The sequence below is a fragment of the Nothoprocta perdicaria genome, unplaced genomic scaffold, assembly GCF_003342845.1.
Source record: "Nothoprocta perdicaria isolate Ctin4 unplaced genomic scaffold, notPer1 scaffold_385, whole genome shotgun sequence".
NCBI classification, from domain to species: domain Eukaryota; kingdom Metazoa; phylum Chordata; class Aves; order Tinamiformes; family Tinamidae; genus Nothoprocta; species Nothoprocta perdicaria.
The window spans coordinates 61146-75159 of NW_020455627.1; the positions used below are offsets into that span (position 1 = coordinate 61146).

Here is a 14014-nt window from a genome sequence, read left to right on the forward strand (position 1 = left end):
GCCCCGGGGAGCGGGGTGCCCTGCGCCGGGATCGGCCCCCACGGGCGCGGCTGCCCCGCAGCCCCCTGTGCCCGCCCGCCCCGTCGGCGCCGCGTGCGGGGCCTGGGAGTTGCGGCTGGAAGAGAGGGAAACCGGGGAGCAAGCCCCGGTGCTGGCCGGCCGGCGAGGCCAGGGCCCGGCCGCGCAGCGAGCGCTGCCCACCCGCTCCTGCCGCCGGAGCCGGCGCTCCCGGCCCGGGGTCGCTTCTGTGCCACAGGGGCTGCCAGGACTCTTGTCTCTCCGCGACACCTTCGTGTCGATCAGCACTGCCCGGGTGCGGGGAGATGCCCGGGGATTTCTTTGTGTGAAATACCAGGTCTGGTGCCGTTCCCAGATCGCGGCAGCACTAGGCAGCCGTAGGCACCAACTCGTCCTGCTCGCACCCCAGCCCAGCGCTCCATCGGTTCCGATGTAGTTCAGACACAGCAAACACCCCTCTGCCTTGCACGTTTTTATTTATTTTGCCATTTTAATAATACACGAGAAAGCAACTTTAAAACAGCTTTCAAAAACCGTTTATCACAGTTTTTATATTGCAGTGAATTTTAATCTGGTTTGCAACTAGCTATATATACATGAGAAAGCAATGGTTACATGTCTCTGGGGAAAGGTCCAAGCGTGTGTCGGGGGGGACAAATACAACCTGCCCCCTTGGCTTACTGCTGCTGCCAGTTGTAATGTTGAGGGGAACAAAGCAGGACGCAGGATCAGGCCTTTGCAGAGGCTGGGTGAAATCTGCCTTCTCTTGTTCTGCAGCTGGGAACATGCAATTATGAATCCTAAAAGAAAATGCACCAATTACTTGTGTGGTTTCTGTGAAATAAGGTTTTCTGAATGAAGAGTTGGGGGAAATTTTGAGCACAGTGGCTATTACCTTTGTTTCCGCTTAATTTCTAGTGGAACTAATTAAGAATGATCATTACACTGAGGCAGCAATCGACCAGAGCGCTTCCCCAGTCCTTTCTTGGCATCCCAGAGACTAAGATTCCTAAATATCTATCACAAAGGAGAACAAAGCAAACATGATCTGGAAGTTCTTCATTTAGTCACAAACCCAGAGGCAGAAGAGAGGATGGGATATACTTCCTATACAGGGATATTCCTATACATGGATATCTCCAACATAAAGATTATACACACATTATTGACCTTTAAAACCACCTATTAGCTTTATGGTAAAGTCGATAAAGAAATAAGCTGCTATAATATGCTATCTGATTAATCGTATATTTTTGTTTTGATTAAAGGGACACTTGCCACATACAGTTCATTCCTGAATTTACGCACTGTAAACCTGAAACGATCAGAAATTCCCCTATAGAATTATTTTACTTTACTCCYGTGAAACACTTTTTTAGAAATAATAACAAAGGTTTTCAGAAGGTAGATACGGAAATTTGAACGCTTAACTAGGAAACTGTAAACTGACCTGACAAAATGTAAAAGAATAGAAATGTGCACTAAGCAGAGCTTAGTATACTTAGTATGTTTCACGTTTAATAATTTTAAGCTGTAGTAGCGATATCAGAAAGTAGCCTGGATTTTTATGTCTTATGTATCTGGTTGGTGATTGACAGTGTCCCTTTGCAATGGTGTTGGGCTGTAAACCACAATAGTTCATATTCACATGAACACACACGTTGTAAACTTGAAGCGTTAGAGATTAAAAAAAAAAAAAAGGAAACACGTGGTATAAAATCATAAAAAAGGTGATGTGAATGAAAGCCAAGTGGCAGCAGCAGCAGCAGCAGCAGCAGCAGCTAGAACTGCTGGATAAGGCGCCGGCGCTGTGAGGTCTTCCGCAGCAGCCTTCTGTAGTCATAGGGATTATCTTCCGCTTTACCCTCTTCCAGGGGGCTTTCTGAAACTCTCGACCTAGACATGGAGCACAGACAGAAGGGCTTTAGAAATTAAAGTCAAAATATTTACCTTGCAAACCCTGCTAATCGACTGCTTAACCTCCACCTTCAGCAAAGTAAAAAAAGAAAGGGAAAAAAATCAGCTGATGCTCGCAGGCCTCTTCTGCCTCTGCTGCACGGGGCAGGTACCTCACAGAGCCACCTTATACCAAGAACAGGGGAACGCTGAGAACAACCTGCTCTTCTAGGAAGAGGACCTCATGAAAGAACATACTAACAATACTGAGAACATGCAGAGGTGCTTTGCAGTAGWTTTTGCCTGATGGTTTTACTGGGCCCGATTTTCAGTTGATGTAAACTTGCTTGGTGTATTTTTTAGCCTGCTTGTTGGGCTCATCTGACCTGATTTTGTTTGGATGGCAAATTGCACATTGGAAGGCAACTCTCACAGGCTGGAATTGTGACCTGACRTCAGGTATTCTCATGGAGTTAGATTAAAAATAAAACTAAGCTACTTAGAGACAGTCTATCATGCTGAAGTAATGACAGGAATATGTAGTGTTCTACACTGCAGGTATTCACTACCACCAGTGAACTGCCAAGAAATATAAAAATAAAAAATGGGGGGTTAATTTCTCTAGATCTAGGGGAGTAAATTATATATACACACAAAAAAATATATTCCAGAAAGAATAACCCACAGGAAATGTTTATTACTTAAATTTAAGACAGAATAAAGTCTGCCCTCAGATGTAACAGTGTAAATTCAGTGACACAAATTTTTTTTCAGTTTGGCTCTTCAGGACGTAATCAGAGCTGCACATGATGCGAAGCAAGAACTTCCCTTCAGTGAACGTAGCAGCAAAAATCTCACTCATCTGAACCAGACCTCACATTATTCTACAGCTTCCAACTGAAACTGAAAGATTTGATACAATATCACTMTCAAAACCATTGTGGATTTGTTTTTAAAATTCAGCAATCCAGACCTAAAATGTTTTCCTTAGCCTTTTACTTAGATATTTTCCAAGTTCYTTTCCCATATAGAAATACACAAGTATATAAATATCTAAATGTGTGTGTGGGCATGCACGTGAGTGTGTGTGTATAATGCCTGCCTGCACACTAGCAAGCACCAGAATACGATTTCCTCTGCCTGGCAGTGGTCAGCAGGTCTGTGGAGCCTTCCCTTCTGCTGCTTTGCCACCGTGTCCACATTGGTGGCCTCAGCTGCCTGCTGTGGGCAGCAGGAGCAGGAGGAGGAGAAGTCAGGCAGCTGCCTCAGCTGCAAGAACTTCCACAGCCACCTCCCCCCTTTAAAGTCTGAATCAGGATCAGAAGTTTTGGATGGTGCTGTCATTCTTCTCCATTTCAAATGAGAGATTTCCAGCAGAAATCTGTCCCTCTCATCTGGAGCTTGGTAGGGAGGCTGAACGCCAGTCATAGTATCATTTGTCCCTACTACATGAAGATGGGAATTTCTCAGTTCTACAGCTTCCAAATCAAATTTGCAAGATTCCATGATTAGGAAAAAAAATGTGAAAGTCCATCTTTATTTGCATGAATATGTACAGGATGATATTCATATATATATGGACACATATAGATGTCTATGYACACACACATTTTTAAAGTAGGATATATAACATTTATTTTTTCCTACTGTTATTTTGTTTGACTTACCGTTCAGTAGCTCTTAAAGTCCTGCGCTCGCCTGTTTGTCTCTTCCTTTTTGCGGTAGAACTGCTGTCCTTTGAGGTGGAATCAATGGATGAAATTTCTTGGTAGTAGACATCTAAATCTAGCACTTTGCCTAGACTGTCAATAAATAAGTATATTAAGTTAACAAATCCACTTTTCAACATCATACTCAACATTCATAAAGAAGATAACCAAATACCATTAGTTGTGTTTGTGTGTTGAAGGTCTAAAGAAAATAAGACATACACCTAAGCAATCTGTCTCTAAAATGTGACTGCTGTACAATGCAGAGGTTGAGATTTTTGAAATGCTAAATACTGCCTGATCCCACCAGCAAATATTGTGCAGTAGTATTTGGTATGCAAGGATTAGTTCTGGCTTTGTAACATGCGTGTCACTGTGCACCGACAGAATTACATATATACACCAAAAAATCAAGGTAGTACCAGGACTTGAAGGTCAGACACTACTAGGCCCCTTTCAGCAACGTCGTTTTCAGTGATGTATTTCTAACTGCGGTAGTAATTTCATTATAAGAATTGTTCTTCAAAGGACTTATGTTTTAATGACAAAAACATGCTTTAGATTGTGATGTAGTTGTCAAGTTTTTCAGCTCAGCCAACAAATTAACATTCAAGCATTTAGGTATACTTATGACAATCCCTAGAGGTCCCTAAAAAGCAAATTCATCATGGAGATCAGAAGGTCGTAAGAAAATAATAATCACTTATATATTTAACTCTTTCAGGTCTTGTAGGTAAAAAGGCAGTAAACATGCAGAGCTGGATTTTTAAGATAATTTGCAAATGTGACGCAAAGATTTTCATCTCAATTACACAGATTTATGTATCTTAAAAGCRAAATAATAGTGTCTGCACCCCGTTAACTATCTGGGAGATGCTGTAGTCTCCAGAATGGAAAATGAGCTGCTGGTCTCCAAATAAGCAGGGCACATGATCCAGAACTTTTCTTGAAGACTCAGCACATGGAGTAAGGACAGGACTTTGAAAGCAATTCTCTGTGCCCAAAGTGAGCGTAAGACAGGGAAGAGTTTGCTTTGCTGTTGATACTGAATCTGACATCTGCGGATTTTTCTGTTTCTGAAATTGTCTGCTCATCCCATTAGCAAGAGTAACAGAAAACCCAGTTTAAGGAACATGCCCACTACTTGGAAACTGCTTATAAGAAGCCTGAGTTGGAATGGCCTTTTGGCTCTAGGCAGCCCTGCTTGAGCAGGGGGGTTGAACAGGATCATCTCCAGAGGTCCCTTCCAACCTCAACCATTCTGTGATCTGGAACAAGCAGGGACACAGCATAGTTTGCGCGATGCAGCGCAGCTGGTATTTCAGTGAAGAAGCCTTCATACTTGAGGGCCATGAAATATGCCCATGGAAGGTGTCCAGGGCAGCAAGGCTCCGCAACTGACATGCCTTTCAAGATGTTGCTAATTATAAATAATAGTAGCACAAGTACTTACTGGGAAGAGGAGGCATTATATGATATTACACTATACTACTGTTAAACTTATTAATCAGTGACCTGGAGGAATTACAGAATATTCAAGGTTGGAAGGGACCTCTAGAGATTATCTAGTCCAACCTTCCTGCTCAAGCAGGCACACCTACAGCATGTGGCACAGGGCGGTATCCAGGCAGGTTTTGAAGACCTCCAGGGAAGGAGACTCCACAACCTCCCTGGGCAGCCTGTTCCACTGCTCTGTCACCCTCACAGTAAAGAAGTTCCTCCTCACCTGGAGATGGAAATTCCCATGTTTCAGCTTATGCCCATTTCCCCTTGTCCTATCGCTGGCCACCAATGAAAAGAGCTTGTCGCCTTCTTCCCTGCATTCTTCCTTCATGAACTTAAGGGAGGGACAGAGAGCACCCTCAGCAAGTTTGATGAGGATACAAAACTGGAAGGAAGGGCTGATGCACCAGAGGGCTGTGCTGCCATCCAGAGGGACCTGGACAGGCTGGAGAGGTGGGCAGACAGGAACCTCATGAGGTTCAACAAAGGCAAATGCAAGGTCCTGAGCTTGGGAGGAATGACCAAAGGCAACAGTACAGGCTGGGAGTGACCTGCTGTAGAGGAGCTCTGTGAAGAAGGACCTGGGAGTCCTGGTGGACAAGTTGACCATGAGGCAGAAACGTGCCCTTGTGTGGCCAAGAGGGCCAAAGGTGTCCTGGCCTGGGTTAGGAAGGGTTGAATGGCCAGCAGGTTGAAGGAGGTGACTTTACTCAGCCCTGGTGAGGTCCCATATGAAGTGCTGTGTCCAGTTCTGGGCTCCCCAGCACAAGAGAGGCATGGAGCTACTGCAGCGAATCCTTTGAAGGACTAGGAACATGATGAAGAGACTGGAGCCTCTGTCCTATGAAGAAAAAGTGAGGGAGCCGGGAGTGTTCAGCTTGCAGAGAAGGCTGAGGAGGTATTTCACCAATGTGTTTAAGTATCTGAAGGGAGAGGGTCAAGAGGATGGGGTCAGAATATTTTTAGTGGTGCCCAGCGTTAGGACAAGAGGCAACAGCCACAAACTGAAGCACAAGGAGTCTTGTCTGAGCATGAGGAAAACCACCTTTACTTTGAGGGTGACAAAGCACTGGAACAGGTTGCCTAGAAAGGCTGTGGGATCTCCATCYTTGGAGAAGCTCAAAAGCCACCGGCCAGAATCCTGGGCAGAGTGCTCTATGTGAGCTTGCTTGAGCAGTGGGGTTGGACTACATCATCCCCAGGGGTGCCTGCCTTCCAATCTCAACCGTTCTGTGATTCTGTGATACTCATGCATCCTATTTTGTCTCACAAAGCGGGATTAATTTTGCTTTAGATGTTCATGAGGCAGACATACAGCTGAACTGGTAAGTCTGGATTTGCTGTTATACTCAGAGGAAAGGTATTTTTATGATATAATTTATCTGACCTATTTTAGATATCTCTTTTAGGACTGATGAATCATTTTCTTAAAGATGCTTATTTTTTGTCCTCTGACTACAAGAAGGGAATCTACGGCAACTAGATCATTATTGATGTCATTGATGCAGATATCTATATTTTGTTGGCTAAGAGCTATCTAGTGCCATAGGTACAAAATCCAAACAAATCCAAGGCTAGGGCGAAAAGGCTAGGGCGAAAATAGTCTCCTAAAAGCAACCCCCCAAAAAAGAAAAGTATAAATTCATCTCTCCCATTGATACAAACCAGAAATAACTCCAGTGATTTCTGCTATACTAGTACAGAGTTAGCACATGAAAGAAGATGTCTTATGGAATTACTTGTCTAGATTTAAGATGAGTAGAATCAAACTGAGGCCAAACAAACAAACCCCACTAGATTTGGATTTTATTCATGCCAATGAGATACCAATAGATGTGATTTTTTTTCAAGATTCACATGGCATCAGAAGAGAGCACCTAGAACTGACACTCAAGGGGTATATGGACCTTAACTGAATCCCTTAAGCAATGGCTTATCAAGTGCAATTTTAGCTGTGGGTGAATGAAGGAACGTGCTTTGTGCACATATTCTGTGTGTATAATGTCATGTAACTTTATCTAAGATAAATATTTTACATATGGGGTCTTTATCTTGAAGCTCCAGCCAGTTTAGTGCTAAGGGCCCATTCACACAGTTGTCAGGCATCCTGCATTTATGAACAGACTGCCACAACATTACACGTGTCACCAGGGAGCAGCCAAAAGCTTGAGCAGGGAACCACGAATAAATGAAGCTCCTCCTTGTATGTATATCAGAAACTGCAAGCTGTGAATTTATCAGGTCTACCTCATGTAAGGATCTAAGATATAAAAAACAGGATATAAGCACTGTTTCCTTTATCCTACAGATATCCATCAAAATTGGTTCATTACACTATGAAAATAAAAAGATTTCTGGTTGAAATTTCAATGACTGCTTTACTCTTTTTTTCCTAGTTATTAATTATATTACAGATTATATATTCATTATCTACTTGAATATTTTTAAGAAAAGCTTTTAACATTCTCTGTTTATTTGCTAACTAAAAAGAAGTAGTTGCACATTTGCTTTCACTGGAATCTTAAGCACTTACAATTATTTTCTGTATCAGAACTGTCTTTGAGGTGAACTTTAAGTTATTATTGTGCTTCTGTTGCCATGGTAAAGGACCAGTAAAACTAAATGACTGAATTCTGTAATGGATTTTGTTTTTTCAAAATTGCATATTTTAACTTCTTACAGGATGCCTTTCATGTGAATCATCAAATTATTATGCTTTTTACTATTATTGTTATTATTATTTTAACACTTTATTTTCCTAATTGAAATACAGCTGAGGACTATGTCTAGAGTACCAAAATTAAAATAGAGAGATAATGAAAAAAATTACCTGTCTTTCCTTGGTTTCCGTTTTTCATCTTGTATTGATTTCTAAGAAAACATCAACTAGTTAATTTTTTAAAAATGTGCTGAAATGTACATTTTTGCAAAGGTACAATTCATATGTGTTGAGGATGAGAGTTTCTTTTTTTGTTAAATAAAAATAYAGAGAACACAGTTTGCAGAAGAGCAGAACAAATTCCTTGGCAAAATCTCTTTTCAGAATCTTTGTGAATATGAATATCCCTGAGAATGTGAATAGCATTGCTAATCCTAAATTTTATTTGCCATATTGTGAAATAAAAAGTAAAATTAGTTGTGATCAGAACTTAAAAGCACATCTAAAACCTTCAGGTATCTATTGTTGTTTTAATAAAGTTGAAGACACTGTCTACTGAGGCACATTTCTTTGGTGCCATGACAAYTTACTTAAATACAAGGAATGCAGTGGGGAAAGACATAATCCTGTTCAGGGCAGCATTGTCACCAGCTTTAGTAGAATAAAATGGACAAAGCTTCCATTCAAAAAGTAGTATACTAGGTGGCAAAAGTACCATCAGGACATAACAGTCCCATGCAAAACAGAGTGAYGCATAAGGAATATGAATAATTATCTCTAAGTGATTTCTATCTTTACAGAGAAATATTGTGCTGCAGCATCTAAAGCATGACATTTCAAAAGTAATGTTTTTAAGTGCAGTCTTAATTATGTTTGTTGCAAAGCAGTGAAAACTTATTAGAATTAATCAATTGTACCACTTTAAAATCATTGTAACAGGAGAATCAGGAATCCTGATGGACAGACTATTCAATATCCATGCAAGTGCACATGACGTATAATTCTAAAGTGATAGGCTGTAAACCCAAGAAGAAACTTCTAATGCCTTGCATGAAAAAGGGCCATTGTCAGGCTTTATTTATACCTCTGTACCACCTTACTTCTTTGGATGTACAAGGAAATGAGTGAGAATAGAGGGTATCTCATTAATATCTGTAACATGATATGAAAGAAATATCTATTTTTTGCAAGGGGGAAAAGCAAATTTTGCAAAAAAAAAWATGCATTCATTATATTGAATGCCTTAACTTTCAGGTAATCAGTTTGATCTGTGAATAGCTGCAGCCCACTGCAATGTTTATTAAAGCAGAAATGCAGGGGAAAGCTGAGAAGCCCTGGCCATTTCAGGTTAGAGCTCAGCGACTTGCCTGAGGCAAGATTTTAATAACTGGGAGATCCTCTTTTCCCATCTAAGGTTATTAGAAGCTTTTGTTGTTCCTTCTTCTTACTAGTGAACTTCGTGTCAGGAAGGCAGATTTCTCTTTCTCAAGCTCTCTGCAAAACACAGCTAACTGGAAATGAGTATCTTGAAAAATGTCTGGTTAAAAATCTGTTTAAAAATTTTTGTTAACAAAATTCTGCAGTATTACTGAAGTGATGGCTGTTTTCTGATAAGCAGCTGGCCACACAGCAAATTTGCTTTCATAAAATACTGTGTATCTTACTGTAAAGTCTCTGCTTTATAAATATTCATTTACTTTAGAATTACTTCTCAGAAATTTGCAGAATTCAGTATCATGCCTTTCATTTCAGCCTTTAATCTCACCAATCTTGTTTTCCCCAAACAAAGCTTAATCTTACTCTCCAATTTCTTTTTAAGAATACCATTTCTTTTTCAGAATATCGTTGTTCCAAAGCCGTGTTATTTCACAGCTATGCTAAGAAAATACAGCCATGTTAGTCTTTTTTTGCTATGCCAGACACAACTCTCCCTCAAGGCCCTGGTGACACCTTCTGTTGAAAGGAGAAGCAATTGCTACGGCTAGTTTATTAGCTGGACTCTCACCGGCTGTTAAAATAGGTCACTAAGATACATGCACCTCAAGCAAATGAATTTAATTGCCTTTTTTTTCTTTTTTTTTTTTTTTTTTTTTTTTTTCCTGTAACCACCTTGTGAGATGCTTTTACATTGCCTCTCTCTCTGCTTGCTTTCTTGCCTTTTTATATATTTAAGGGCACTGAAGTCAAGAGTGAAAGCAGACCTTGGTATCTGAACTTGGACCAAGCGCTATATATAGAGATACTCAAATCCATTAGTCTCCTGAGCTGTTTGTATTTGCCAATTCCCTCATAATCGCAATCTGACACATTTGGTGAAGGAAGTTACACTGTGCATACTAATACAGCCCATTTAAATATTGCTCTCTCTGCAAGGCCATGTACTAATTGAGACACTCAAAATAGCTCTCTGAACAAACCTGTTTTTCTCCAATGACTTTACAAAGAAGTGTTGAAAGTGTAAATGCTGCTTATGCATATAATGAATGTGCAGACGTTATGTTACAGAGGTACAAACTGGCCTGACCTGGTGCCCCAGTCAAGACAACTTTGAACCTTAATTGTTTGAAATGACTTGAATTTTGTGGCCTGCCTCCTTTCAGCAGGACCCAGCTTTTATGCTGTATTAGAAAGAAATAAAGAAAATGAGGCCATTAGAAAGAGAGTTTAAGTGGGAACTATCTGGCAGTTTTAACCCACAAAAGCTTGCCCAACTTACATGTATTAGAGTGTAGTAGCTGGAATCCTCTGGATTATTTAATGTCTTGGGCTTCCGTGGCCTCCTCGGGGGTCTCTGCTTCGGGCGAGAGTCCTCCACTTTGGATGCAACTGGAAAAAAGCAGACAAGAGCAATGCTTGTTTCTTCACAGAATAGGAGGCTTTAACAAAAGCAAAAATGGGAATTTTACCACAGAGGGCAAAAAAATCCATTCAGTCACTTTTACTAGTTAGAAATGATTCATGAAAGTAACTGCTTTGGACATTTCCACAACCAGACTGGAAAGGAGCATGGGTTTATTCATTTGAGATCCAACCACCCCAGGGACGCATACCATGTAATTAATGTCACACTGGAAGAGCCCAGCAGTCCTCCTGACCCAAGAGCTTGATCTCTACTCCTTCATGGGGCAGATCTTCCCCAAGGTCTCCTACCAAGGTGGTTCTGTTTCAAGCAAAATTATGTACCATTGGGCAAGACAGTGTGACAGTGTCTGAGAGCTTCAGGGTAATGCAGTTTAGTGCCCTCAAGTTCCAGTCTCTATAAAACCTTTCTCTAAACAGGTAAAAACAAATAAACTAAGAGCAACCACAAAATTAGTCTTGACATTAGGATACAGAGGGATCCTTTGTGCATGATCACATTTTCACATGGAAAGACAAGCATCCATGTACCTCATTCTTTGGGATCACAGAAAGGTCTCTGGAGGGGCTAAGGGACCGTGAATATACAGAGTGGTAGCCCTGGCTTCTTGACATTCAGCATCAACTATGGGAAAAGTCAACAGAGATGTGTGGCAAGTCCTTCAAGATGAAGCAAGAGGGGAGCTGCAGGGCAGCAGGACACTATGATAAGAGATGGGTCACAAGGGACATGAGCGAGGTGACGAAGGAAATCACAGCATAGGGTCCAGGCATGGTGAGCTGTACGTCTTTTCAAAATCCAACGAGGTTTTGGATTGTCCTCGTGGTATCACAGAAATACTTGGRGGAGATTCCATGACAGAAGCCATTTTCTAACTCAAAAATGAATACAGTATCAGTGGAATAAAGATCTAGCTCTCAAAAAAACACTGAAGGGCATTTTATCGATTACTTCTCCTTCGCAAGGAATGACTTTGACTCCATAACCCTGATGTGCTAACTACATGTGATTGTGTCGTAGAGAAAAGACTGTATTTTGCTCTAAAATGGCCACCAGAAACTGTTTTATACTGCAAAAATAAAAACTCTCCCAGGTACATCAGACATCTTTTTAATTAAGGACATAGCACAATGATTTAAAATGAGAAACGATCAGCAATACATCAGTGTTGACTCCTGCAAAATTAGCTGTGTAAGTTTTTTGTTATGTGTGATAAATAAAGGCTTGTAAAGGTCATGGATATACTGAGGAGCCAGAATGAATAACACTAATTTAAACTGTAGTTGGATAATGATTACATTTATTGTTTCAGTTTATTTCAAATGCAGACTGTTTCTCATTTAAAGAACAAACAAATACATTTTAACATTTTGCACTTAAGAGAACAAATGTTTCTTCTAAGCTAGGGTACAAATAATTCACATTAAACAATGAATTTAGATGCAATTTATTCATTTCATCCACCTGTATTAAATATAAATTACATGCATTCAAAACGGTATATCTTGGGTCTGACTGTGCTCTTATATGGGCTGTTGTTATTCTGTTGCATTTCAAATGGGCCACCTGGAGTTATCTGGGTTTCCATTTGCGAYGGAGAGGCAAGCCTTTCCTATTTTATTTTTAAACACCACAGGAGCCTAACTTGGAAACAACAGCTTAAAATGAGCATCAGTTCAGTGATTCAGTGTAATTAAATGGATACACTAACCCCTTGCCTGTGGGACATTTTCGAAAACTGTCTCAAAGATTACAACAACTGCATGAAAACACAGAAAAGCAAACGAAACTAAATTGAAGGCACTAAGAAATGCATAAGGAAAAGGGTCTCATAATACCCAGACACTTTTTCCTGTCCCTTATGAATTCACCATGATGTATGCTGTTTTGTTATTTAATTCATCACTGTCAAACACATAAAGCATTCTCATATTCTAGATTTCAGTTACTCCAACTGAAATTAGCTGTATACTTGTGGCATATGTGCTCTGCAATGAGACTCCTCTTACATTCAAGAAGAGAAAAAAATCATTTTGTCAAGAACAAGAGTTTCAGGGAAAAAAAAGCTCTTTAACAGGCCTCATGCCTTTTACATATGAATGAGCTATGCGAAAGAACTGAGGGGACAGAAATACTATGTGGAATCAGCCATCCTTCTAAGCTTGAACCTGCCATTTCTTTTTAAAATAGCACAGAGGGCTGAAAATGGAATTCTGAATTTCTTCTTCAAATTACACAGTATGCAATTAGTCATTTTGCACCACTGATGGATTTACTTTTCTTTATTTCACCAGAAAGCGAGCTYGTGATTTCCTTCTGCTCTTGTATTTGTGTGTTCATTGTTACTGAAGTAAAACTGATGTGGCAGAACTTGTAGTATTGGACACCTCACTGCACAAATAAAGATTTGTTTCTTCATTAGTTGCTGATACTTCCAGAAATCATTTACTTAGTAGATTTAAGGGTAGAAAGCAAATTTGATACCTGTGCTGGATAAATGGTGAGTTGGATGAGCTTGTTTTCCAGATGGCCCTTGCATTTCTGTAGTAGGCAATGAAGCACAAAGTAGGACTAAAATCATTCATCTATTAATAGGCCAATTATGTTGCTTCTGCAATCCATTACAAAGAAGTTTTCTTTTGGAGCCCAGTAAATTATCTTATAGTGTGTTTTTGCCTAAGGCTTCAAGTATCTGTAGAAGATGGTGCTTTATATTTTAAAGGAAAAGTGATCGTTTTTATCTAGCAAACATTTGCTAGATCTGCCCTATGAGCAAAGGCTGAGAGAGCTGGGCCTGTTCARCCTGGAGAAGAGGAGGCTGAGGGGGGACCTGATCAGTGTCTATAAATACCTCAAGGGAGGCAGTGAGGAGGAGGGGGCTGCTCTCTTTTCAGTGGTGGCCACTGATAGAACTAAAGGAAATGGCCACAAACTGAAGCACCAAAAAATCYGCAGGAACTTAAGGAAAAAATTCTTAACAGTGAGGATGACAGAGCCCTGGAACAGACGGCCAAGAGAGGCTGTGGAGTCTGCTTCTCTGGAGATCTTCCAAACCTGCTAGGATACAATCCTGTGCCACATGCTCTGGCATGCATGTGCAGAGGGTTGGACTAGATGATCTCTAGAGGTCCCTTCCAACCTTAAGGATTTTACAATTTCAATACATATGCTGCAATAATTATTATAAAGAAAAAAAATCTGTCCACAGAAGCTGTGAGCAATTCTGAAATGTCAAGTTGGCCCAGTTGTCTCTMCCCTAGCAGGGTAAAGGAGGTGCACAAAGCAAGACACGCTGAGACTTACTTAAAGTTATGCTAGTGTGAGCCATTAACAGAGCCCCAGAGCTGGAGCACAGCATCGTGCTGAGCC

General features: G+C 40.7%; 1 protein-coding gene across 1 annotated transcript in view; it reads right to left on the reverse strand.

The window, feature by feature from the left end:
• Positions 1-1797: 1797 nt before the first annotated feature.
• The window catches only part of MYO3A (myosin IIIA), a 95912-nt gene continuing 83695 nt past the window's right edge, over positions 1798-14014 (reverse strand). Inside the window, exons 32-35 of the mRNA XM_026044805.1 lie at positions 10502-10611; positions 7957-7997; positions 3582-3716; positions 1798-1914 (exon numbers count right to left, since the gene is read on the reverse strand). Coding sequence (XP_025900590.1) covers positions 1800-1914; positions 3582-3716; positions 7957-7997; positions 10502-10611 — 401 coding nt within the window. The 3' untranslated portion in view covers positions 1798-1799. The remainder of the gene's footprint in view (positions 1915-3581; positions 3717-7956; positions 7998-10501; positions 10612-14014) is intronic.